The sequence below is a fragment of the Alligator mississippiensis genome, chromosome 7, assembly GCF_030867095.1.
Source record: "Alligator mississippiensis isolate rAllMis1 chromosome 7, rAllMis1, whole genome shotgun sequence".
NCBI lineage: Eukaryota > Metazoa > Chordata > Crocodylia > Alligatoridae > Alligator > Alligator mississippiensis.
The window spans coordinates 1,286,344-1,309,277 of NC_081830.1; the positions used below are offsets into that span (position 1 = coordinate 1,286,344).

General features: G+C 65.0%; 2 protein-coding genes across 4 annotated transcripts; one reads left to right on the plus strand and one right to left on the minus strand.

Annotated features, from left to right (window-relative positions):
- Window positions 1-378: 378 nt before the first annotated feature.
- On the minus strand, window positions 379-5,945 carry PRR14 (proline rich 14). 2 transcript variants are annotated; one of them, XM_059731474.1, is made up of 9 exons: window positions 5,872-5,945; window positions 5,348-5,527; window positions 4,135-4,273; window positions 3,552-3,717; window positions 2,374-2,938; window positions 1,844-1,916; window positions 1,650-1,756; window positions 1,373-1,444; window positions 379-1,042 (listed from the first exon to the last, which is right to left on the minus strand). In XM_059731474.1, the coding sequence occupies exons 2-9, from the start codon at window positions 5,419-5,421 to the stop codon at window positions 781-783; spliced, it is 1,458 nt and encodes a 485-aa protein (XP_059587457.1). In that variant the 5' UTR covers window positions 5,422-5,527; window positions 5,872-5,945; the 3' UTR covers window positions 379-780. The 2 variants fall into 2 exon arrangements, with proteins under 2 accessions (XP_059587457.1, XP_059587455.1); XM_059731472.1 differs by lacking the exon at window positions 5,872-5,945 and having other exon boundaries at window positions 5,348-5,640.
- Window positions 5,946-6,328: 383 nt separating this feature from the next.
- ITGAL (integrin subunit alpha L) lies at window positions 6,329-21,645 on the plus strand. 2 transcript variants are annotated; one of them, XM_059731406.1, is made up of 30 exons: window positions 6,329-7,032; window positions 9,898-10,006; window positions 10,439-10,533; window positions 10,662-10,720; window positions 10,810-10,927; window positions 11,217-11,347; window positions 11,465-11,610; window positions 11,738-11,876; window positions 11,996-12,146; window positions 12,591-12,658; window positions 12,792-12,939; window positions 13,462-13,610; window positions 13,747-13,878; window positions 14,244-14,447; window positions 14,547-14,677; window positions 14,977-15,137; window positions 15,262-15,413; window positions 15,580-15,702; window positions 15,795-15,868; window positions 16,316-16,457; window positions 16,705-16,815; window positions 16,899-16,978; window positions 17,438-17,524; window positions 17,780-17,867; window positions 18,475-18,585; window positions 18,846-18,908; window positions 19,265-19,357; window positions 19,566-19,658; window positions 19,971-20,081; window positions 20,349-21,645. In XM_059731406.1, exons 1-30 carry the CDS (start codon window positions 6,981-6,983, stop codon window positions 20,487-20,489), a joined length of 3,462 nt encoding a protein of 1,153 aa, XP_059587389.1. In that variant the 5' UTR covers window positions 6,329-6,980; the 3' UTR covers window positions 20,490-21,645. The 2 variants fall into 2 exon arrangements, with proteins under 2 accessions (XP_059587389.1, XP_059587390.1); XM_059731407.1 differs by having other exon boundaries at window positions 6,329-6,755.
- The last annotated feature ends 1,289 nt before the right edge of the window (window positions 21,646-22,934 follow it).

The following is a 22,934-nucleotide window of genomic DNA, read 5'->3' on the forward strand; positions in this document are numbered from 1 at the left end:
ATATAACCCCTGCTGGCTGTGACATCATAGGTGCTATCTGCCCTTCGAGCTCACAGGGCAAGCTTTCAGGCTGTGACATCACCACAACTGCTATCCCCCCCCCCCCCCCCCGTGGTGACGCAGCCCACGCAGTCAGCTGGGCAGTGATGTCACAGAATGCCCCAGCCCCACTGGTGACATGACTGGCATGGTGCTGCCAGCCCTGCGGAGAGGTCATAAATGATGTCCCGGGGCAGGGTGATGACATCACAGCGCCACCCAGCCCCCATCCCGGGCCTGCCTCCAGCCCTGACCTCACAGGCCAGGCTGATGATGTCACATCCCTCGCCCCCCACCCGCCTACCCTGCATCCCGCGCCCCGGCAGGACACAAGCCGGCTTTTAACTGAAAACTTTAATAGAAATATATATCTCCAAACACAGACACGCAACACGGGGCCCCGAGCCGGGCGGCCGGGGCCTTCAGCCCTTGTGCCCCCTGCCCGGGCAGAGCCACAGGGCCCAGCGCGGGGGGGGGCAGCGCCTGGACAGGGCATCCCGCGGCCCCTCCCGCCGCAAAAGGGCGGGGCGAGGCAGGGCGGGGCAGGCATTGTGGGGTGGACAGGCCCCTGGTACGGCAGGGACAAGGCATTCTGGGTAGCACCCCCCACACACAAGGCATTGTGGGTCATCCCAAACATGCCAGGAGCAGGGCCTCGTGGGCAGGCCCCGCTCCCCCCAGCGCCAGGCATCGTGGGTAAACTGGCCCAGCGTGCCCGGAGCGGGGCAGCAAGGGCAGGCACTAGGGGGCGCCGGTGGCCTCGGGACCAAAGAGGGCGTCGAGCTCAGCCAGGCGGCACCGCAGCAGCTGCTCCAGGTCGGGGCGGGGGCCGGGGGGCTGGCGGCGGCCGCGGGAGGGCCCGGGGGGCCGGGGCCGGGCGCGGCGCTGCTTGCGGGGGCCCCCGCCCGGCGCGAACTCCACCGCCCGCTTCAGCTTGCGCTGCCCCGTCAGCACCAGCGTCCCGTCCCGCCACCGCGGCTCCTCGAAGATCGTCTCGAACGTCCTGCGGGGGGCGGGGGGGTTAGAGCGCCCGGGGCCCTCGGGGCTCGCACGACTCCCAGGCGTCGGGATGACCCCAAATAGCTTCAATTACTGTTTTCCTCGAGTACAACGTACCCCTTTTCTCCAGAAATGCAGCGCCCGGGTATTATTGAGGGTAAGAGCAGCTTGCGCCCCTTTTGCCCCCCTCCCCGGTCAGCTGGAGCAGGGCGCGGGCTGGGTGTCTCTGGGTTGTGCCATGGGGCTGCTGGTTGCCTGGGTTCCTTCACCCTAGGGGATCTCATCTCCCCCCAGGACAGGAGTGGGGGCGGGCGTGACAACGCCCGGGGCTCACCTCTTCTCGGTGGGGGTGCGGTAGTTCTTGTTGGTGTAGATTTCCTCCAGGCTGAACTCCTTCTTGTTCAACCTGCCGCCAGACGGGAGGAACTGAGGTGCGACCATTGCTGGGGTGGGGCGAAGGGGTACATGCCAGCCCCCACTCCCCTCCCAAGGAACCCAGGGATCCAGGCTCACACCCTGCAAGTCCTGACCCCCCCTCCCATCACAGACAGCCCAGGCTCCCAGCCCCGCTCCTTTCCCAGAGACCCCAGGCATCCGGAGAGGGGCTGTACCGGACGGGTCGGGGCAGCCCCATGGGCGTGAGGTTGGCCTGCTGCCGGGCCGGCGTCCTATGGATGCGGAATCGCGACACCTTCCCCGGTGGCCGCTGTGGGGAGTCCTGGGGGGAGAGGCTGTGTCAGGGCTGGCAGGCCCACCCCCTCCAACCCCCACAATTAGGTCCTGCCCAGCTCCCCGTGCCCCTCACCGTGGCTGGCACCACACCCTTGGTGGCCGGGTCGCACCCCACCTCGGGGGGCTGGCAGCACGGGGACCTGTCCCTGTTGGGAGGAAAAGGCGTCAGGGCTCACCAGAAGCACGTCCCTCCATGGAGCCCCGGTGTCAGAGGGAAGCCAGGCATCCGAGCTCCCACTCCCCCATTTAGGACCCAGGTACCTGGGCGCCCAGCTCCCCCTGCTCTCATCCCCTCCTCCCCCCCAGCCCCCACTTCCATCCAGAGAACCAGGCATCCGGGCTCCTAGTCCCCTGCTCTCCCCGCCAGACCCGGGTCAGCTGGAGCAAGGCTTGGGGCTGGGGGTGGTCTCCGGGTTGTATACAGGTTGCTGCGATGCAGCCAGCTATGGAGGTAGGCATCAAGGCTGGGTATAACACAGCTGCGACTAGCTGGGGGGACGGGGGGGCCAGGAACTGAGTATAACGGAGCTGCAGCCAGCTCTGGGGTGGACGCCGGGGGCCAAGCTTAATGGAGCCGTGGCCTGCTCCGGTGGGGGAGCTCACCTGTCCATCACAGGGCTGCCGGGGGCCTCAGGGGCGGTGTCAGGGTCAGCGGGGGCCGGGTCGCACCGGGCCATGTGGCTGGCAGGGCCGAACGGGGACCAGCGGGCGCCAGGGCCAAAGGGGTAGACCTCCTTGCGCAGGCAGGGCCGGGCCAGCTCCCCGCCCCCCAGCGTGTGGCGGCGCTGGCGGGGGGTGGCCGGGGCGGCGGCGGTCGGCCCCAGGGACCCCGGCGTCCGGGGAGGCAGGTCGGGACAGGAGACGCTGCGGCCCAGGCTGCGGGGAGGGGGCCCCGGCGCCTCGCGCCACTGGCGGATGGGGGGCCGGGGGCTGGCGATGGCGATCTTCACCTGGATGTTGAGGGGGCCGGGGGGCGGGGGCCGAGCCGGCGGGGGCCGCGGGGCCTTGCCGGGGGTCAGGAAGATGTCGGCGAAGGTCTCCAGCTTGGAGCGCACCGACTGCACCAGCGGGGCCAGGCCCCAGGCCCGGGGGGCGCTAGCGGGAGCCACGGACGCCGGGCGCAGCAGGGCCGACAGGGGCGGGGGCCACGGTGCCGCGGGGGGCGGCTCTGCTGGGCAGACGGGGGGGCAGGTTAGTTCCGCCCCTGAGCCCACCCGCCACGCCCCCAGAGACCCATCCGTGGTGACTACTGCATGTTCATGAAGGGGGCGTGGTCAAAGGAAGTGGGGGGGCCCTATGCTTCCGTGCTGTCCCTTTAAATCCTATCGCCTCACCCTCAGCTAAGATGGCAGGCCTCAAATGAAGGTGCCTGCCCTTACTCAAGATGGCGCTGCACCCCTGCTGGTCCTGTCTCTGGATCCTCCCTGGTTGCCCTTCCCCTACATGGCATGCCTCCATGGGGTTCTCAGAGACTCCGCCCTCACCCCAGGCCCCGCCCCCTATCCTGATCTCTCTCTCTCTCTCTCTCCCCCCCTCCCACTGGGCCCCACCCCCTGGAGAGCCCTCCATTGGCCCTGCCCCCAAAGACCCCACCCACATCCCCCTAGATCCCTCCTCCCTACAGGCCCTGCCAATCAGAAATCCCTCCTTGCAAGCTTCACCCCCTGGTCCCTACAGGCTCCGCCCCCAGAGGCCCCACCTTTGGGCCACACCCGCTGAGACTCCACCCCATCCCTCAGACACCACTATCCCCTCCCACCATACACCCCCTCCCCGCCTACCTGGCTGCCGGCAGCACTCCCATTGGTCGGAGGAAGAGGAGGAGGAGGAGCTAGCCCCAGGGCTCCGCCCCCTCACAACTGGTAGGCTGGGCCCTGTCATCTCATCTGTCCCATCTCCTGTGGTGGGGGGCTCCTGGAGGGAGGGGGATGATGCCCCTTGGCACACCTGGGAGGGACAGAGACAAGTACAGAGTTAAAAGGCCGCCCCAGCTCTGGGAGACCCCCTTCCCTGGCCCCCACACCTGGGGACCCCCTGCAGCCCTGGGAGACAGCGCTCTCCACACCCAGGAGGCCCCCTCCAGCTCTGGAAGACCCCTGTCCAGCACCCCCCACACCCAGGGGACCCACTCCTCCAGCCCTGGAAGACTCCTCCCAGACCACCTGTCCCCCCCTTTCTGCCCCCCACCACATGCAGAAAACCCCCTATCCTGCCCCCCCAGCCCCAGGAGACCCCACTCCCAGCCCCCCAACTCGGGAAGACCAGGCCCCCCAGCTCTCAAAGTTCCCCCTCCCTGCCCCTCAACTCAGATAACCTCCCTCCTGCCTCCCCCCCAACCCCAGGGCACCCCCCAGCCCAGCTCACGGGGGCACGGGGGGCAGGACACTCCTCCAGGGTGACGGCCAGCACCCGGCGCCGGGACCGCTCCAGGGGGGAGGCCACCTGCCAAAGTGCGGCTCCTGCCTGGGCCCCTGGCCTCGCAGCCTGCTCCTCCGCGGGCCGCCTGCAGGGGGGTACAGGGGCTCAGGGCGGGGCGACACTGACCACCAATCCCCCCCCACCCCCTCCATCCCGGGCCCGAGCCCCAAAACAGCTGGGGCCAGGCACCCCCACAGAATCCCCCGGGCCCAAAGCACCCCCCAAGTCCAAGGTTAAATGAGGTGGGGGGGAGGAGAAGACGGGTTGCCTTCCCCTGTAGTCAGGGCGGGGGGGGGTACACTTCCTCTGCCAGGGGGCTCTCGGGGTCAATCTGACCCAAAGTAGCTTCAATTACTGTATGTCTTTGATCACAATGCACCCCTTCTCTCCAGAAATGCAGCCGCTGGGTATTCTTGAGGGTGCATTGTATGCGAGATGCATGGTTAGAGCAGCTTGTGCCCCCTTTGCCAGCCCCCTGCCCCAAAGCCAGTTGGAGGAGGGCCAGGGGCATCGGAGGGGGGGTCTTTGGGTCACGCCACAGGGCTGTTCACTTTGGACTAGGGGCGGCAAAGATGCATCTGGGGGGACGATCCTGCCTGGAGATGATCAGGAAGGGCTCGGGGCAGCCAGCTCTGGGGTGCAGCAGAAAAAACAGGGGCTGGCCACATATAACGCTGTCTAGAAGAAGCTCAGGTGCAGCCAGCTCTGGGGTGGAGCAGAAAAGAGAGGGATCAGCTACATAGATCGCGAAGGAGGAGAGATCAGATGTAGCCAACTGCGGGATGGAGCAGAAGCGGGGGAAGAAACAGCTGCATACAACACTGTCCAGAGACATCGAGAACGAAGCTAGGTCTGGGGTGCAGCAGAAAGGAGGAAAAGCGGCCGCAAATAACACTGTCTGGGGGAAAAAAAACTCAGATGCGACCAGTTCTGGGGTGGAGAAGAGCTAGGAAACGTAAGAGCCATCCATATCCAACGTGGTGTAGGGAGGGCTGCGAGGCATCGCGCTGCGGGGGGCAGCAGGAGAGGACAGCGGGCGCTGCGTGCAACAGAGCAGCCCCCACCACTCCGAATCACGCAGAACAAAGGGGTTTCTGGGGGGGAACGCCTAAAAAAGCCCCATTTCGAGGCCCCTGCTCTCACCCGCCCCCAGCCCCACCTGTAGACGAGTCTGCGGCGCCGGGCCAGGCGCTCGGAGGCGGAGATGATGTCGGGGTCCAGGGGGGGCTCCATGGCCGGGCCCGGGGTCAGCTGCCCCCCCCGGCCCCGGCTGGGGGTTTAGGGGTGCGCCAAGACCCCCGGGCACCTGCTCATCCTCCCGGGGGGGGGTGGTCCCTGCCTGGGGGAGAGCAGCCACACCTCGTTGCTCTCCACCCCAGGCCTGGCCGCATTGTGCAGCCCCGCGGCCGCCCGCCCCCATCGCGCCCCCCACCCTCGGGGTGCCCCCTGCCCCCCGCCTCCCCCACTGCCCCCCAGGGACCCCTCCCAAAGACCCCCCTGCTCCCAGAGCCCCCCCCCCTCTACCAGCCCTTCCTGCCTGCTCCCCCACTGCCCCCCAGGGACCCCTTCACTGGCCCCGTCCCACGGGGGTCCCCCACTGCCCCCCACCCACACCAAGCCCCCCCATCCCCTACTGCCCCCGCCCCTCCCTGCCTGCCTGCCTGCCTGGCCCCCCCCCCGCACCGCTGTGGTCCGCTCTGCGCCGCCCGGCGGCTCGAACTCTACTGCCCCCGCCTCCTTCCCTCCCTGTCCCTGCCCATGTTGTCCCCTCCCAGCCCCCCCTCCCCCACGCGGCGCCAGCCCGGGCAGCCAGTAGCCAGGCGTCTTGCTGCCGCCTCGACCAATCAGAGCGGGCCGTGCTCCAGGGTTCGGGTAGGGGCCGCCGCCATGTTGGCCAAGGGCACCGGCAGCGTGACGGAGGCCCCGCCTCCGAGGCGGCGCCGCCATCTCGGGAGTGGGCAGGGCGGCGCCATGTCGGGGAAGGGCAAGAAGGGACGAGTCAGATCGGCGCCATCTTGGGTAAGGGCAGGCGCCTTCATTTGCGGTTCGCCATCTTAGGTGAGGGCGAGGCGTTGGCTGGGCGGGGTTAGGGGAGGGCTGGGGCGGGGTGGGGGGGCCTGGACCCCAGACTCGTGGGCCCCTGGGGTTGCGGTTGGGGGTGGGAGCAGAGGGCCTGGGGGCCTTACCCCAGTGGTCCAGCAGAGAGCATAGCGCCAGGCCCTAGGAGGGACCGAGGACCAGGTGACCGTAGCGACCGGTCATCACGGAAATCCTGGACCGGCGCTGCTGGACAGACAGACGGATTGGCAGGACAGGGGGCTTTCCTCTCCGGGGGCCGATCCCATCCTGATCCATAGGCACCAGCCCCGGGGCGCTGTCCTCCTGCAGCGTTCAACTCGGCCGTTCCCCACCTGCTCCACCCCAGAGCTGGCCGCATCGCGGCCCTCCCAGCTGCCCCAGGGGCCTTTCCCCTCCCAGGGGACCCCAATCTGCGTCCCTCTGTATTGACCCCTGGGACTTGGTGCCTATAAAACCCACGTGACCCCATGGACCGCGTGCCATGCTGGGTACGTACAGCCCCGGACACATCCCTGCCTTTGCCCTTGCCCCTGCCCCCCCGCCACCTGAAGCGGGGGTGAGAGAACGGAAGGAAGCTGCCCTGCTCCCCCCCCCGGCTCCCACGCAGGAACGAGCAGCGTGCAAAACCCGCTCCACCACTTCCCCGTGTGGTTCCTGGTACCGGGGCGGCCGCCTCCTGCAGCGCTCCGGGCGGCTCGGAGCCCGAGCGCGCCATGGCCGTGCCGCTCGCCCTCTGCCTGCTCTTGCTGGGGGGGGCCCAGAGAGGTGGGTCGTGCTTTTGGGGTAGGGGGGCACAAGCCACTGCCGGGGGCACCGTGCGCATGGCTCCGAGGCTGCCAGCATGAAGAACCGGGGGGCTGGAGGGGGCGGTTGCGGTGTTTCGGGGGTGGGAGAGGGCATCCTGCCAGCTGCGGGGGGTGGTTTGGGGAGGGGAAAGGGTGTTGTGGGGGGTTAAGGGGGCAGTTGGGAGGTGAGAGCAGGGATGTCGGGGACGGGGGCAGCTAGGACAAGATACCAATCTGCTTATTGCCCCATGACTTGGGTGGGGTGCAGGAGCCCACCCACACCCAGACCTGCATGGCCCCAGCTGTGGGCAGCGGAGCCGCGCTCGGGGCTGCATGTCATCGTGGTCGCCGTCAGGCGTGAGAGCACACCTGCCTGCGGTTTGGCCTGGCCCCTCGCAGGCAGGTTGGGGGCCCTCGGTTGCTAGGGCGCCTGAAGCCGGGGGTCCTCAGTCGGCAGGGACAGGCACATCCGTTGCTAGGGGCATCCCGTGCCGGGTGTCCCATGCCTGGGCCCTTAGTGGCAGTCGCTAAGGTGATGCTAAGGCAGGGGTGGGCAAAATGCAGCCTGCAGGCCAGATGCGGCCCGCCAGGCCATTCTGTCCAGCCCCTAAAACGTGTAGAAAATGAATATTTATCTGCCCCTAGCTGTGTCCTGCGGCCCTCGATGGCTTGCCGAAACTCAGAAAGCGGCCCCCCTGGCCCAAAATAATTGCCCGCCCCCATGCTAAGGCCAGGGTGGTCCATCCCAGTCATCCGGGGGGAGACAACCGGTGGCCCTCGGTGACAGCTGTGCCCGGCCTCTCGGCCCTTAGCAACCGCCTGGGCCTGTGTTCTTAGCGCTGGTGGGCCAGCACCCTCGGCCCTTAGCAACACCTGGGCCCGTGCCCTCAGCCCTTAGCAACTGTCTGGTCCTGGACGCTTAGTGATAGGCCCAACCGGTGCCACCAGCCCTTAGCAACGGTTGGGCCAATACCCTCGGCCTTTAGCGACAGCCATGCCTGGCCCCTTGGCCCTCGCCCGGGTTCCCTCGGTGTCATGCTGCTGCCTCTTGCCCCGTCGGGCCTTAGGCTTCGAGCCGGGACAGACAAACCCCCTCGTTTTATCCTTTTTCACCCAAAAGGAGCCCACAGTCGGGAGAGCAGAAGCCAGGAGTCCCCCCAAATGTTCATAGATTCATAGATTCATAGATGTTGGGGTCGGAAGGGACCCCAATAGACCATCAAGTCCGACCCCCTGCATAAGCAGGAAAGAGTGCTGGGTCTAGATGACCCCAGCTAGATGGTTATCTAACCTCCTCTTGAAGACCCCCAGGGTAGGGGAGAGCACCACCTCCCTTGGGAGCCCATTCCAGACCCTGGCCACTCGAACTGGGAAGAAGTTCTTCCTAATGTCCAATCTAAATCTGCTCTCTGCTAGCTTGTGGCCATTATTTCTTGTAACCCCCTCGGTAAACCAAACCTCACCAGTTCCCATTCGGAAACCAGGAGGCAAAGCAGCAAGCTAAAAACGTGCAGCTCCAGGCACGCGGGGTCCACATTTTTAGGTCAGGGTTTTAGGTGGGGGCGGGTTGACGTTTAGCAGCAGGGCAGGTGGCAGGCGGTTATGGTAGATGTCTGCAGGACCCAGGCGCCCGGGGGCACACGTGTATGCACACAAGCGTGCACATATGCAATCACCTTAATCTTGCAAACGTGTGGGCCAGAACAGTGACTTCCTGTGCAGTTGTGGTTTACACATGTAAGATGCAGCGGAAAAATAAGTGTCTCTCGTTTGCTTTATGGAGGTTGAGGGGGGTGGGGAGGGTGCTGGGAGCCCGGACGCCTGCGTTCACTGGGGGGGGCTGGACCCCTGGGTTCTCCGAGCGAAGCGGGTAGTCGGGTCCCTCCGCTGTAACCCACCGGACTGCGCTCTTGGGTGTGGGCCGCCCTATCTCGGGGCGGGGATGGGGCAGAGGAGACACCCGGATGCCTGGGTTCCTTCCCCAGCTCCGCCTGAGATTGCAGTGATTGCCCCCCCCGCACCGAAAACCAAATGTGGATCTGAGACCGGTTTAAAGGGATCAACCACAGCCCAGGTCTTCCAGCAAGGCGGAGGCAGGGTCTGGAGGACATCTCCAGGCCACTGGGCTTGACCTCAGGCTTTCGACACTGCCACCGGTTCCTGTTTTGCTCGTTATTGGGGGTTGGTTAGAACAGCTGGGGGAGGGAAGGGGGGGGCACAGGATGAGGATAACACCCCATCCCTAGCTCAGTAACAATCGCAGTGGTTGTGCCAGTAGCTAGGTATACAGAGCATCGTGCCTGGGGCTGAGATGCAGCCAGCTCTGGGGTGGGGAGCGGCAGTGGCTGAGTGTAACGGAGCTGTGGCCAGCTCTGGGGTGGGGAGTGGCAGTGGCTGAGTGTAACAGCTGTGGCCAGCTCTGGGGTGGGGAGTGGCAGTGGCTGAGTATAACAGAGCTGCGTCCGACTCTGAGTTGGGGAGTGTCAGGGGCTGAGTATAACGGAGCTGTGGCTGGCTCTGGGGTAGGTGCTGGAGGCTGGGTGTAGCAGAGCTGCAGCTGGCTCTGGGGTGGGTGTCATGGGCCGGGTAAAATGAAGCTGCAGCTGGCTGTGGGGTAGGCAGCAGGGGCCAGGTGTCAGAGAGCTGTGGTTGGCTCTTTGATGGGTGCTGGGTGTTGTGGAGCTGTGGCTTTGGGGTGGGCACCGGGCTCCAAGTGCAATGGAGCTGCAGCCAGCTCTGGGGTGGGCATCGTGGGTTGGGTATAATGTAGCTGCAGCTGGCTCTGGGGTGGGCACTGTGCCTTGGGTATAACAAGGATCTCTGCCTCTGCTCTGTATCCCCCTAGGTCCGGCCCCCACCCTTGGGTACAACCTCGACACGGCCCACCCAGTTGTCCTGGCTCCTGATGTCGGCCCCAGCTTTGGGCACCAGGTCCTGCACTTTGGGAATGACAGGTAGGGGCAGCCCCGAGGTGGGTCAGAGGAGGGCTGAAAGCCTGGATGCCTGGGTTCTCTGGGAGGGGAGGGGAGGGGAGTGGGGCTGGGGGGTGAGAGCCCGGACACCTGGGATCTCTAGGGAGGCAGCCAGGACTCCCTGGTGCCACGAGGGAACTCTGGGCCTCCGCCTGCGCTGGGCACAGTTCCTCTTGTCCATGCTCAGCCTGGTTCCCCTTTCACTACCCTAAACCCCTTGGCTGTCACCAGGAAGCCGGGAGGACATGGTAGCCTGACTGGCAGTGGGGCGAGGGAACGAAGGGACTAGGGCAGAGGGCACTGGGACCCCAGACACCTGAGCTCTCTGGGAAGGGAGTGGGGGCTGCGGCGGGTTGGGAGCCTGGACGCCTGGGTTCTGCAGCCGGCGTGTCTAACCTCTGCCTCTTCCCGCAGGCTGGTGGTGGGGGCCCCTGGGGACTACAACACCACGGGGCACCTGTACCAATGCTCTGTCCCCACCAACTCCTGCGAGCCCCTCCTGGTGCCCGGTGAGCGGGGGGAGAGGGGGATCTGGGTGGGATGGGCTGAGAGCGGCGGGCCTGGGAGCCTGGACACCTGGGTTCTCCGCAAGGAGAGTGGCATGGGTGACCCCCGCCCACCCCTCCTCTGCTTACAGGTGAGCTCGAGACTCCCCACCTAGGCATGTCCCTGGCCAGCGACGGCACACGGCTGATGGTGAGTGTGTGGCTGGGGTGGAGGGGGGCAGGATGGTGGGGATGGGGCTGGCCTGACCCCTGCTTCTCGCCTCCTCCTCCCCTCCCCAGGCCTGCAGCCCCGGCTTGACCCAGGTGTGCGACCGGAACCTGTACCTGAGCGGGCTCTGCTACCTCTTCAACGGCAGCAGCCTCAAGGATCCCCAGGAGATCACGCCCGGATACCAGCGTGAGGACCCAGGCACCCCCTACTCATCCCCCAGTCCCCGCTCCCCTCCCGGAGAGCCCAGGGGTCCAGGCTCCGAGCCCACCCTGCTCTCACCCCTCAGGTCCCCCCAGGAACCCAGGTGTCCAGGCTCCCCTGTGCTTACCTCCCAACTGACACTCCTGTCCCAGAGACCCCAGGCATCCAGGCTCCCAGCCCCCTGCTCTCACCCCTTATCCCCCGGTGCCCTCCCAGAGAACCCAGGTCTCTGGGCTCCTGGCCGGCAGGGCACCCAGGCATCCTGTGCCCGCAGAGTGCCTGAAGGGCAAGGTGGACCTGGTCTTCCTGTTTGACGGCTCCAACAGCATGAACGAGCGGCAGTTCAGTCTCATCCGCAGTTTCATGGTGGAGGTGATGGAGAAACTGAAGAACAGCACCATCCACGTGCGTGCCGGATGCCTGGGTTCTTGGGGAGGAAGGGGGCTGGGGGTGGGAGCAGGGAGAACTGGGAGCCGGGATGCCTGGGTTCCCTGGCTGCTCTGATGCCCCCATCCCCTCCAGTTCGCCGCGGTGCAGTTCTCCTCGGAGGTGAAGACAGAGTTTGACTTCACACAGTACATGCAAAACCCCAATCCCCGGGAACTGCTGAAGAACGTGATGCACATGAGGTGGCTGACAGACACCTTCAAAGCCATCAAATACGTGGCGTGAGTGCCTCACCCGGCCCCTGGCACCACCCCAGAGCTGGATGCAGTTCCGCTATACCCAGCCGCTGGTGCCCACCCCAGAGCTGGCAGCATCTGAACTCTTCCTCACGTTTCTCTCCTCCTGCAGGGATCACCTCTTCACCCCTGAGCACGGAGCACGAGAAGACGCGAAGCGCGTCATGATCATTATCACCGACGGGGAGGCTTCAGATAATGGAGATGTCATCGCTGCTGAGAAGAAAAAGATCACGCGCTACATCATTGGGGTGAGAGACCCAGGCGTCCTGACTCCCAGCCCCCTGCTCTCCCCCCCAGCCCCCACTGCCCTCCCAGAGAGCCCAGATGTCTGGGTCTGGGCTCCACTATGCTGTCCCCACCCCAACAGGTGGGCAATAACTTTGGGAACATCAACGTCACCCAGTTCCTGACAAAGTTCGCCTCCCAGCCCAGCAGCGAGTATGTCAAGGTCCTGGACAGTTTTGAGAAACTCAGCGGGCTCTTCAAGGAGATCCAGACCAAGATCTACACCATTGAAGGTGCCCAGGACGCGCCCTCTTCTGGTGTGGGGCCGGGGGCTGGGTATAAGAGAGCTGCAGCTGGCTCTTGGGTGGTGCTTGAGGCCAGGTATAATGGAGCTGCTACTGGCTCTGGGGTGGGCACCAGGGGTTGGGTGTAACAGAGCTGTGGCAGCTCTGGGGTGGGTGCTGGGAGCTGGGTGTAATAGCTGTGGCCGGCTCTGGGGTGGGTGTTGGGGGCCTGGTGTAACGGGGCTGTGGCTGACACCATGGGTTGGGTGTCGTGGAGCTGAGGCTGGCTTGAGGATGGGGGCTGGGTGCCAAGTATAATGGAGCTGTGGCCAGCTCTGGGGTGGGCACCAGGGTCCTGGTATAATGCAGATCTGGCTAGCCCTGGGGTGGGCATGGGGGGCCGGCTGTAACTGGGCTGTGCCCTGATGTTGCCCTTACGTGTCTTCCTGGCAGGGACCAGCGATAAAACCTCCTTCCACCTGGAGCTCTCGTCCAGCGGGTTCAGCTCCCACTTGTCCCAGGTACCCCAGGCTGGGGCGTGTTGGGGGAGAGGGGCTGGCGGTCAGACATCAGGGGTGGGGGTCCCTCCTCCCCCGTGCTGCACCCTACCCCTGACTCCAGCTGCCTCCCTGTTTCTGTGTCCCTCCCCCCCAGGGGCAGACCCTGGTGGGGGCCGTGGGAGCTGATGACTGGGCTGGGGGCTTCTTCGACCTGGAGGGTGACCCCGGCACCCCCAGCACCAAAGAAACCTTCGTAGCCAGTCCCATGCATAGCGAGGACAGCAAGGACGCTGCCTACCTGGGTACGGACCCCCCACCCCCCCAGGCCTGGCTTTCCAGTCCCCTCATCCTCCCCAGCCCCACTTCGTTCCACCTCCGACTGCCTACAATCCCCTCCTTCCCTCTCTGCCCCTGTCCCCCTCAGTCCCCTCTGTCCCAGCCAAGTCCCCTCACTCCCCACAGTCCACCTCAGTCTCCCTCCATTCCCCCCAGTCCCTCTCAGTCCTGTGAACCCCCACCAGTGCCCCCAGTCCTCTCCGGGCTTCCCTTTTCCCCTTCCACATCCCCATCCTTCCTCGATCCCTTCAGTTTCCCCCGGTCCCTGCAGGCCCCCCAGGCATAGCAATTGGAGCAAAGGAGGGGTGCTCAACCTCCAGCCCACGGGCCAAATGGGGCCTGCGGAGCCATTGTATCCAGCCCACAGGGTTTGGGAACTTGGCAATGGGTAGGACCCCCCTTCTCTCTGCTAGATCCCCAAGCTGGGCCACGTCCCCTTCCCCGTGTCCCTCCAGCCAGCTGGGCGTGACACGTGTGTGCCTCCACAGGCTATGCGATGGCCATGCTGCGGGGCGGGGGGCGGACGGTACTGGCTGCTGGGGCCCCCCGGCATGGCCATGTGGGACGGGTGACCCTCTTCCAGCTCAACCCCCATGCCCGGCGTTGGAACCCGATACAGGACATCTCGGGGAAGCAGGTGCTTCGGGGTGGGGGTCCTGGTGGGCTGGGCACAGTGTGGGGGTCTTGGGAAGGCTGGCTAGTTTGGGGGGGCATCGGTGCCGCCTGCACTCCCTGACCCCTCTCCTCCCCCCACCTCGCTGGCCCCTCCCCAGATTGGGTCATACTTCGGGGGGGCATTGGCAGCCGTGACCGGGCAGGAAGCCGAGGAGTTGCTGCTGGTCGGAGCCCCGATGTACATGGGGCGGCGCCATGGCGGGCGCGTCACCATCTACCGCTGGGCCCAGGTGAGCCCCAGCCGCGGACGCCTGGGTCCCTTTCCCTCCTACCCCGCCAATTTCCTTTGCTGCTCCCTCCAGCGATGGGGCCCCTTCCCGGATCCCTGGGTCCTTCCTGAGCCCAGCAGTGGGGGGCAGAGGGGTTCGTGGGGGGTCCCGTACCCACACACCTGCGTGCATTCGGTGCGGGGGGGTGGGGCATGGTGGGTTCCCAAGGGCACCCCTGCCCAGACACCTGGGTCCCTACTACAGCCCATGGTGGGGTAGAGGGGTTTCATGGGGATCCCCTGCTCTTGACACCTGGGTCCTTCCTGAGCCCAGTGGGGGGGAGGTGGCAGGGGTTCCCTCCGCTGACCTCTCTCCCCACAATATAGGAACAGCTGAAGGAGGCAGGGCAGCTGGAGGGGGTGGTGGGACAGCTGCTGGGCCGGTTCGGGGCAGCGCTGGGGGCCGTGGGAGACCTGAACGGGGATGGATGGACAGACGTGGCCGTGGGGGCCCCACTGGAGGATGAGGGGAGTGGTGCCGTGTACATCTTCCACGGGGGCCAGCATGGCCTGCACACCCCGCACAGCCAGGTGAGCCCAGGGACCCAGGCGTCCGGGGGGGCAGGGGCTGGATTGGCCGGAACAGGGGACCCAGGAGTCCTGCCCCTGTGTCCTCTCCCCTCCCCACAGCGCGTGAGAGCCGCAGACATGGACCCGGGGCTGCAGTTCCTGGGGCAGGCGCTGGACGGTGGCACTGACCTGGATGGGGACAAGCTCCCAGACATCGCCGTGGGCGCCAGAGGACAGGTCCTCGTGCTCAGGTGAGCCCAGACGCTGCGGTTCTCTGGGAGGGGAGGGGAGGGGAGGGGAGGGGGCTGTGGGGTGAGAGCAGGAGCACTGGGAACTCAGGCGCCTGGGCTGTCTGGGAGGGGAGTAGGGGGAGTAGTTCCCTCGACGGGTCTGCACCCCAGATCGCACTGAAGCCTTGTTCCACTGGGCCATTCCCTGCCGGCTCCACCCCAGAGCTGGCTGCATCATGGCCCCTGTCAGCTGATGGGGGTGGGGGCAGGGGTTTTCCACCCAGGAGCTCAGACTCTGCCCCCCTTGTCCCCGTGTGCAGGTCCCGGCCCATCGTGCGGGTCTTGCCAGTGATGAGGTTCCAGATGCCTGAGATCCCTGTGCGCCAGGTCGAGTGCTCAGGAGATGGCGGTGCCTGGAAGGACGTCGTCTTTGGCGTCTATGTCTGCTTGAATGTCACCCTCGACACACCCCAGTACCAAGGTGACACCGCGGGACCCAGGCACCCGGGCTCCCAGCTTTCCCCCCAGCTACCCCACTCCCCTCCCAGAGAACCCAGGTGTCTGGGCTCCCAGTCCCCCTGCTCTCACCCTGATACCCCCTACAGACCCCATCACAGCCAACCTGCGGTACCAGCTGGAGATCGATGCCGACCGCATGAAGAGCCGCGGGGTCTTTGCCAACGGGATGAAGATCACAGAGGGGAACATCACCGTCACCAGTGACACCAGCTGCACTGAGCAGGAAGTCCGCATCGTGGTATGGCCTGGTCTGGCCCCTCTGGGGCTGAGCTTCGGCTGGCTCGCGTGCACCCAGTCCAGTGCGCCAGCTCTGGGGTGGGCACTGGGGGCCAGGTTTAAGGGAACTGCAGCTGGCTTTGGGGTGGGCACCGTGGTGGGGAATAACGGAGCCCTGCACCTTTCAGAACTGCGTGGACGACATCATCACGGGCATCCGGGTCTCTCTGCGCTTCTTGCTGCAGGAGGATGAGGGTGGCCTGGATCTCTACCCTGTCCTCAACCCCCTCATCGACTCCTCCTGGGCTGAGGTGAGTGGTGCCAGGGGCAGGATCTGGGGGGTTGGGCTGAGATGAGGGGACCTCAAAACACTGAACCCCCCTCCTCCCCGCTACTCCCACAGATCCCCTTCGAGAAGAACTGCGGAGAGGACCACATCTGTGAGGCTGATTTGCACGTCAGGTTCAGCTCCGATGGGTAGGAGGGATTCTATGTGAGGGATTATGGTAGCTCCATTTTGCCCTGCAGAGGGTGCTGGGGGGGGCAGGGGGGCAGCTAGGGCTACTGTGGGGCAGGGGGCAAAGCAGGGGGGCAGCTGGGGATGCCATGGGGTAGGGGGCAGGGCCCAGCAGGGGGAGCCAAGGAGGTAAATGGTGCGTATTCTACATGAGGAAATACAGTAGCTCCCTTTTGCCCTGCAGAGGTTGTGGGGGGGAGGGGGGGCACTGTGGGCAAGGGGCGGAGCAGGGGTGAGTGCACTGTGAGGCAGGGGGCGGGGCCCAGTAGGGGGTAAATGGTGCACATTCTACATGAGGAAATATGGTAGCTCTCATTGAACCTGCAGGGAAGGGAGCAGGTTGTCAGGGGAGGAGGAGGTCCTCCTTCCCAGGGTTCCCTGGTCTCACCCCCCCACCGCCCCCACAGGCCACGTGACCTGTTGCTGTCACCCGTGGCCGAGCTGCGCCTGGCCCTGGACATGTGGAACCATGGGGAGGACGCGTACCAGGCTGTCCTGCACCTTCGCCACCCCCCAGGGCTCTCCTTCCGCCGCGCCACCGCCACCCAGGTACCCCCCCCTGAGGCCCCGCCCCCATGCCCAGGCTCCGCCCCATTGGGAGGTGAGGCAAAGGGCTCAGGCTCTCTGCAAACTCAGGTTCTCCTTGGGCAACGTTATACTAGGCTGTTCCCTACTTGCTCCACCCCAGAGCTGGCTGCATTGTGGGCTCCGGTGACCCCAGGAGGTGAGGGACAGGGGCAGGGACCTTTGCCCCCCAACCCAGGGGTCCTGCCCTGACCCTCCCACTCCACCCCAGGCTGGATCCCAGATCCGGGTGAGCTGTGACGGGGTGAATACCCGTGACGTCCCGGACCTCAGGACTCTTCAGTGCAATGTCAGCCACCCCATCTTCTGGGGGTCCAGCCAGGTGAGTGTGTGGGGGTGGGTGGTGGGCACAGGGGGTGCCCCCATACCCCTTGGCTTCTGGACTGAACCTGCCTTCGCCCCCAGGTCCTAGTGGAGCTACTCTTTGATGCTGCCCGCAACAGCTCCTGGGAGGAGTGGCTGAAAATAGAGGCTACGGTCAGCAGGTAGGAGCCCACATGGGGGCCCCCACCCAAGGGGACCCCTCTGGGGACCACCCAGGCCCATGTCCCACCCATAGGGACCCCCTGGGGACCCTCACTGAAGTCTGAGGGTCCCACATACCTGGGGACAGCAGTGCTGCTAAGCAGGAATAGACCATACTGTGGTTTGGATGGGAGACCAGATGAGGGTCCCGCAGCTCCGTTACGCCCAGCCCCCAGCACCCACCCCAGAGCCAGCTGCATCTCTATTACATATGGCCCAAATGCTGGCCACAGCTCCATTATGTCTGGCGCCCACCCCAGAGTCAGCTGTAGCTCCATTATACCCAGCCTGTGATGCCCACCCCAGAGCTGGTGGCAGCTCAGCTGTGTTACACCCAGCCCCTGATGCCACCCCAGTGCCAGCTGCATCCTCCCAGCCCCAGGCAAGGGTCTGTGTGTAACGTCTGCCTCTTTCCCCAGCAACAACGACAAGAACGAGACCCTCCACTCCAGAGTGGCCACACTGCTGATCCCCATCCTGTACCCCATCAACATCATCGCCAAGGGGTGAGAGAGCCCGCTCCCCCCAGACCCCTGCCCACCCCCCGAGAGAACCCAGGCGTCGGCTCCCAGCCCCACTGCTCTCGACCAGGTCTGGCCCCGAGAGCTGCCCTGACCCCCTGGCCGGTCTCACGAGGTGTCCCAGCCCGCTGGGGTGCCAGACTGCCCTTGGTCTCAGCTCCTGCTCCCCCAGCCCTCCCCCACCCCCCAGCGAACTGAGGCGTCTGGGCCCCTCCTCACCGCCCACACCCTGCCCTGCAGGCTGGACTCTTCCACCCCCTACGTGAATTTTATCAGCGAGGAACGTGGGGACCAACGTGGGGACCGGAGAGTGGAGCACGTGTACCAGGTGAGGGGCTGGCCAGGGGGTGGGGGGCACAGGCGGGTCCCCCTCCCTTCTCTCTCTGCTCCTGCCACTGCTACTCCCGAAGGCCTCAGTCCTGTCCAGCAGCTGTCCACCAAGGGGTACCATAATTGGCTGTGTACAATACTCACCACCCCGCAATGTGGGGTGTGTTTATTCTGGGATGAAACCCCCTGCTTTTTTTCCCTGCCCCGCAATGCCGCAGCAATGGGATTTCAATCTGGGCTGCAGCAGGAGTCGGGTGACTCCGCGGCTGATCGTTCTGCGCTCCTCAGGCATTAACGACCTTCTTTCCATTCTGCTCACAAAGCTAACCTTTCCCAGGGCAGTCTCTCTGTCCCAGCCTGCCTCTGTTCACCTCTTTTACTGCCCTGGTGACTTGTGAGCGCTCTGCAAAATCAGAGGCGTTTCCCCCAGCAGCAGCTAGTGCTTCAGCTTTGGTTAAGCAGGAGGTGAGAGCTGAAAAGGGAGGCTTCGTCTAGGGACAAAAGCTAGTTAGCACGTCCCTGCCTGAACCCTTGTGTGCCAGTCCCGGCCCATACCCTTCTCTCGGGACCCCATCCCAAAAACCCTTGTGGGGGTCTCATGACAGGTGGAGAACCTGCTCCGGGAGGCCTGGCCCCAGCCAGAGATGATGGCCTTCGTGGTGCTGCCTCGGAGTCTTCCTGCCAACCTGGCCTGGAAGACCTACAGCGTCAGGAGGGTGAGTGTGGGGAGTGGCTGGACACCTGGGTCCCCCATGCCCACTTTTCCCCAGGCACTCCCTCCCCGGACACCTGGGTTCTCCCCTCCCAGCTGCCCTAGCCAATGCCTCCCCGGACACCTGGCTGCCCCCACCTCAGTACCGATACTGGGGGGAAGGACAGGGGCGGGGACTACCCCTCCTCCCAGGATAGCACTGTGCTGTCCCTGGGCCCCCTAGCCCAATGCCACGAGGTGACGCTAGGGTGTTGGGTTCCCCAGGACAGCAACGAATCCTGCGAGCTGAAGCCGGAGAACATGCCCTTCTTGTACAACATCAGCCAGGTGGGAGCTGGGCACATAGGCAGGGGCACGGAGCTGTGGCCAGCTCTGGGGTGGGCGCTGCGAATAATGGAGCTGCAGCTGGCTCGGGTGGGTGCCAAAGGCTGGGTGTCCCGGAGCTGTAGCTCGCTCTGAGGTGGGTACTGGGGGCAGGAGTCATGGAGCTGCAGCCAGTTCTGGAGTGGGCACTGGGGACTGGGTAGAACAAAGCTGCAGCCAGCTCTAGGGTGGGCACCAGGGACCAAGTGTAACGGAGCTGTGGCCAGCTCTGGCATGGGCGCTGTGTATCATGGAGCTGTGGCCAGCTCTGGGGTGGGTGCTGGGGGTAACGGAGTTGCGACTGTGCTCTCCCTGCCCAGGACTGCCATGTCTACGTCTGCCACCTAGGGCTGATCCACTCTTCTGTCCACATCTATGTCTCCGGGGTCCTGGAGGCTCCACTGGTGATCAAGGTAGGGGGATCCTCAGGCCCTGGCTGGCTTGGGGGTGGGCACGGGGCGGGGGTATTTCCCCTTCCAGGGGCCACTGGCCTCAGTTCTCGTTCCCCTTGACTGTTTCCCTCCCTCTCCACCCCAGAGCTGGGCACATTGTGGCTCCCAGCTGCCTCCAGGGGTGGGGGACAGGGGCAGTAACCGGGGCGGGGGGTCTCTGTGCTGGCAGAACTCATCCCGCTCCCACATCCACACGATGCTGTTCTTGGACTTCAACCACAGCTGCTTCCGCCAGTGGAACAACGAGTTCACCCACACCAAGGTACCCCCGCAACTGCCCCCCTCGCCTGCACCCCCGCCAGGGCTCCCAGCCTGCCCCTGTGCTCCTCCTTCACCTCATTCACTCTCTGCAAAACCAGAGGTGTGCCCCCTGGAGGGCGGTCTGCAGCAGCATCTAGCATTTCAGCTTTGGTTAAGCAGGAAGTGGGAGCTGAAACGAGGCAATAACGGAGGTCCTCGCTGCGGGTAGCCATGACTTGGGGAGAAATTTTTCCTTCTTCACCTCTCACCCTGCCCAGCTGGAGGGGGGAATGGGGAGTCCGGCTCTCACCCCATGTTCCCCCTTTCCCCCCAGGTGCAGACGGAGGTAGAGCAGGTGTATGTGATGGATTACCTGCCCGTGTACGTCGGCAGCAGCGTTGGGGGGCTTGTGCTGCTCATCCTCATCATCATCGTGCTGTATAAGGTGAGGTGCTGGTGCTGGCTTGGGGCCCTTTGTGAACAGGCTGCACTCCACCCTGCTCCACCCCAGAGCTGGCTGCAACACGGCCCAAAGGGGCGGGGTGGGGATGGGACAGTGGCCTGCTCCCTCCAGTGGGGCTGCCTGGGCTGTCTGGAAGGGGAGTGAGAGCAGTGGGGCTGGGTGCCCGGACATCTGGGCTCTTTCCCAGCAGTGGGAGGGTCTGGCCACATTGCAGCCCCTGACCATGCGGCACCTTCTCCCCCCACTCAGTGCGGCTTCTTCAAGCGCAGCTACAAGGACAGGATGGAGGAGCAGGAGCCGGGTGCCAAGGACGGGCATGGGCTTGGAGATGGGGATGAGGCCAATGGGGGGAAGGAGCCCCTGGAGGAGGGAGACTTCACTACAGAATGATGGCACCAGCCCCAGCCCCTGGCCTGCCCCCGTCCCATGCCCCAGGCTGCCCCCACCCCCTACCCCAGCGCAGAGAGATGCCCAGGGAAGACTCCAGCCCTGCCAGGAGCCGCCAGTTCGAATCCCTCTCCTGGTCCCAGGAGACTTGAGCCCTGGACCCTCAGGCTGGGCCAGGGATGGGGCCCTTTGGGAGAGGTGCGGGGGCAGCGCTCCCCACTTCATGCTCCCCACTCTTTATTCATCCCAGCAGCACCCGGTGCGCACACAGAGGGGCCGGGTGTCTGGGACACGGCACGCACACGGAGCACCCAGGTGTCTGGCACACACGTGGTGCCCAGGGCGCCAGGAGGCTCGGGCCCCCGCTAAGAACAGGGAACCCCCCAGCAGGGGGCAGCACTGCACATACAGATGTGAGCGCAGGCGTGCACATGCACAAAGAACCCAGGTGTCCTGTGCCTAGCATTCGGGACATGGACACACGCACATGCAGACACCCAAGCATCTGAAACATACACTCACAGAGCTCAGGTGTGCTGGGCGCGCACGTGCGCGCACACACACACACACAGAACCCGTGTTTTCCGAACCCCCGCACCCCCGCCGGGCATTTGGGTCACGCACAAAACCCAAGCATCTGGGACACACGTGCACCCTCCCTTCCTCCCGCACCCAGATATCTAAGACATGCACTCGAATGCATGCACGCACCGACACACAAAACTTGGGTGTCCAGACACGCACACATGGGTGCACATATGCAGAACCTAGCCCCCTGGGACACCCACAGAAGCACTGAACCCACATGAAGCACCCCCCACCCCCAACCCAAGCTCTCGCCCTGCAAAGACTTTTGCTTTCTTCCCTGCACGCCCAGGCCCCTCCCTGTGCCCCCCGCACCTGGGGTGTTCCTAAGACATTTCCCCCCTAGACCCATGCTCCCTGCCCAGGGCAAGAGCCAGAGATTGTGGCTGGGGTGGGGAAGGTTTATTCTCAGGGTTGGAGCCACCCAGGTGCTGGGGGCTGTACAGAGCTCAAGCTCCAAAAGCGCAGCTTCAGTGTGGATATGAGTGGCCCCCACCATGTGTGGGTGGTGCTGTGTGCCCGCCCCAGCATGCAGGGCCCAGGCCAGAGGATTAAACCAGCTGTAATGCTTGGAGTCTGGGCTGGTATCATTCCACGCTGGGATGTGGACAGCTCTGGGGTGGGCGCTAGGGGATGGGTGTAATGGAGCTGAGGCCAGTTCTGGGGTGGGTGCTGGGGAGCAGGTGTAACCGAGCTGTGGCTGAGTCTGGGGTGGACACTGGGGGTTGCATATAACAGAGCTGCAACCTAGAAACGGCTCCCTTGCCTAATGGTGACCTGAGGCCACCCCAGCGGTGGGCAGGGCCCAAGGCTGGCGCTGCAGCCACCTCTGGGGAGGGCTTTGCTGGCAAGTGAGTAGAACAGGCCTCAGCCCTTAGGCTGCGCTGCCCTGACCAGAAGGGCTCAGTGGGTCTGGGGGCCCGGGGGGAGCTGTGGGGTCTCAGGGGCCCGGACCTGATGGCAGGAGGCCCCAGGAGTTGTGTGTGTGTGTGGGGGGGGTGGTTCATGATGGGCCCGGGGGTCCCTGAGTAGGTGGAGGGCCAAAAGGCTGGGGGGGCAGGGATGGGGCAGGGAGACGCAGGGGATTTGGGGCTGCAGGGGGGTTTCAGATTGTGGCTGGGCAGGGGATGAGCTGGCACCAGGTGCCTGCCCCCTCCGCCTGAGCTCCAGGCCAGGCCAGGCCCCCCCAACCCAGGACAGGCCCTGGGTAGATCCCAGCCGCACCGCAGCAGTGACCCCCACCATGCCCAGGTCAGGTGATATTTTGGGGGTATTGCGGTGATGGCACTGCGGCGGGCCAGTAGGGGGCGCTCCTGCGTGGAGCCGCCCACCTCCCCGCGCTGCCCACCGTCCCGGCTCCGAGTGCCTCCCTGGGGTGCGTCCCGTCCGGCCGACCCCTTCCCTGGAGCACACCCGCTAGCCTGGGGTCCCGCTGCCACCATCCACGGCTCTGGAGTCACTTCTGGCTCTGCGCGCCTTGGAGAACGCAGGCCTGGTCGGCCAATGGGTCCTAGACCCAATACAGCACTTGGGGCACTTCCCAAGTCAGGGGCTTATTAGGAAGTCTCCCTTAGTCCACAGACCTAAGGGGCTCCTCGGCATAATTTAGACCCACCCCGCAATAAGTCTCCCACACCGGTCACAAGGAGAGCTTTATTGATGACGGGGTAGGGCGGAAACAGGGTAAAAGGTAGAGCAGGATCAGAGCAATATCAGAGGAATCCCACAGAGCAAACCAGGGTGGCTGAGGTAGCCGTTTAAACACACATCTGAGTTACTGAAGCTAAATATCTGGTCTGATCTCGAGCAGCTTACTCACTCGCATCGTCCAGAGGTGGTTGGAGTTTCCTCTGGAGGCAGGGC

Coding starts and splice junctions, on each gene's coding strand:
- PRR14 (XM_059731474.1), bottom strand. CDS start 5,421: ATGGAGCCCCCCCTGGACCCCGACATCATCTCCGCCTCCGAGCGCCTG. Junction 4,274..5,347: donor CGCCGCAGACTCGTCTACAG/GTGGGGCTGGGG, acceptor ACCCCCCTGCAG/GCGGCCCGCGGAGGAGCAGG. Junction 3,718..4,134: donor GTCCTGCCCCCCGTGCCCCC/GTGAGCTGGGCT, acceptor TGTCCCTCCCAG/GTGTGCCAAGGGGCATCATC.
- ITGAL (XM_059731406.1), top strand. CDS start 6,981: ATGGCCGTGCCGCTCGCCCTCTGCCTGCTCTTGCTGGGGGGGGCCCAG. Junction 18,586..18,845: donor AGACCTACAGCGTCAGGAGG/GTGAGTGTGGGG, acceptor TGGGTTCCCCAG/GACAGCAACGAATCCTGCGA. Junction 18,909..19,264: donor TCTTGTACAACATCAGCCAG/GTGGGAGCTGGG, acceptor CTCCCTGCCCAG/GACTGCCATGTCTACGTCTG.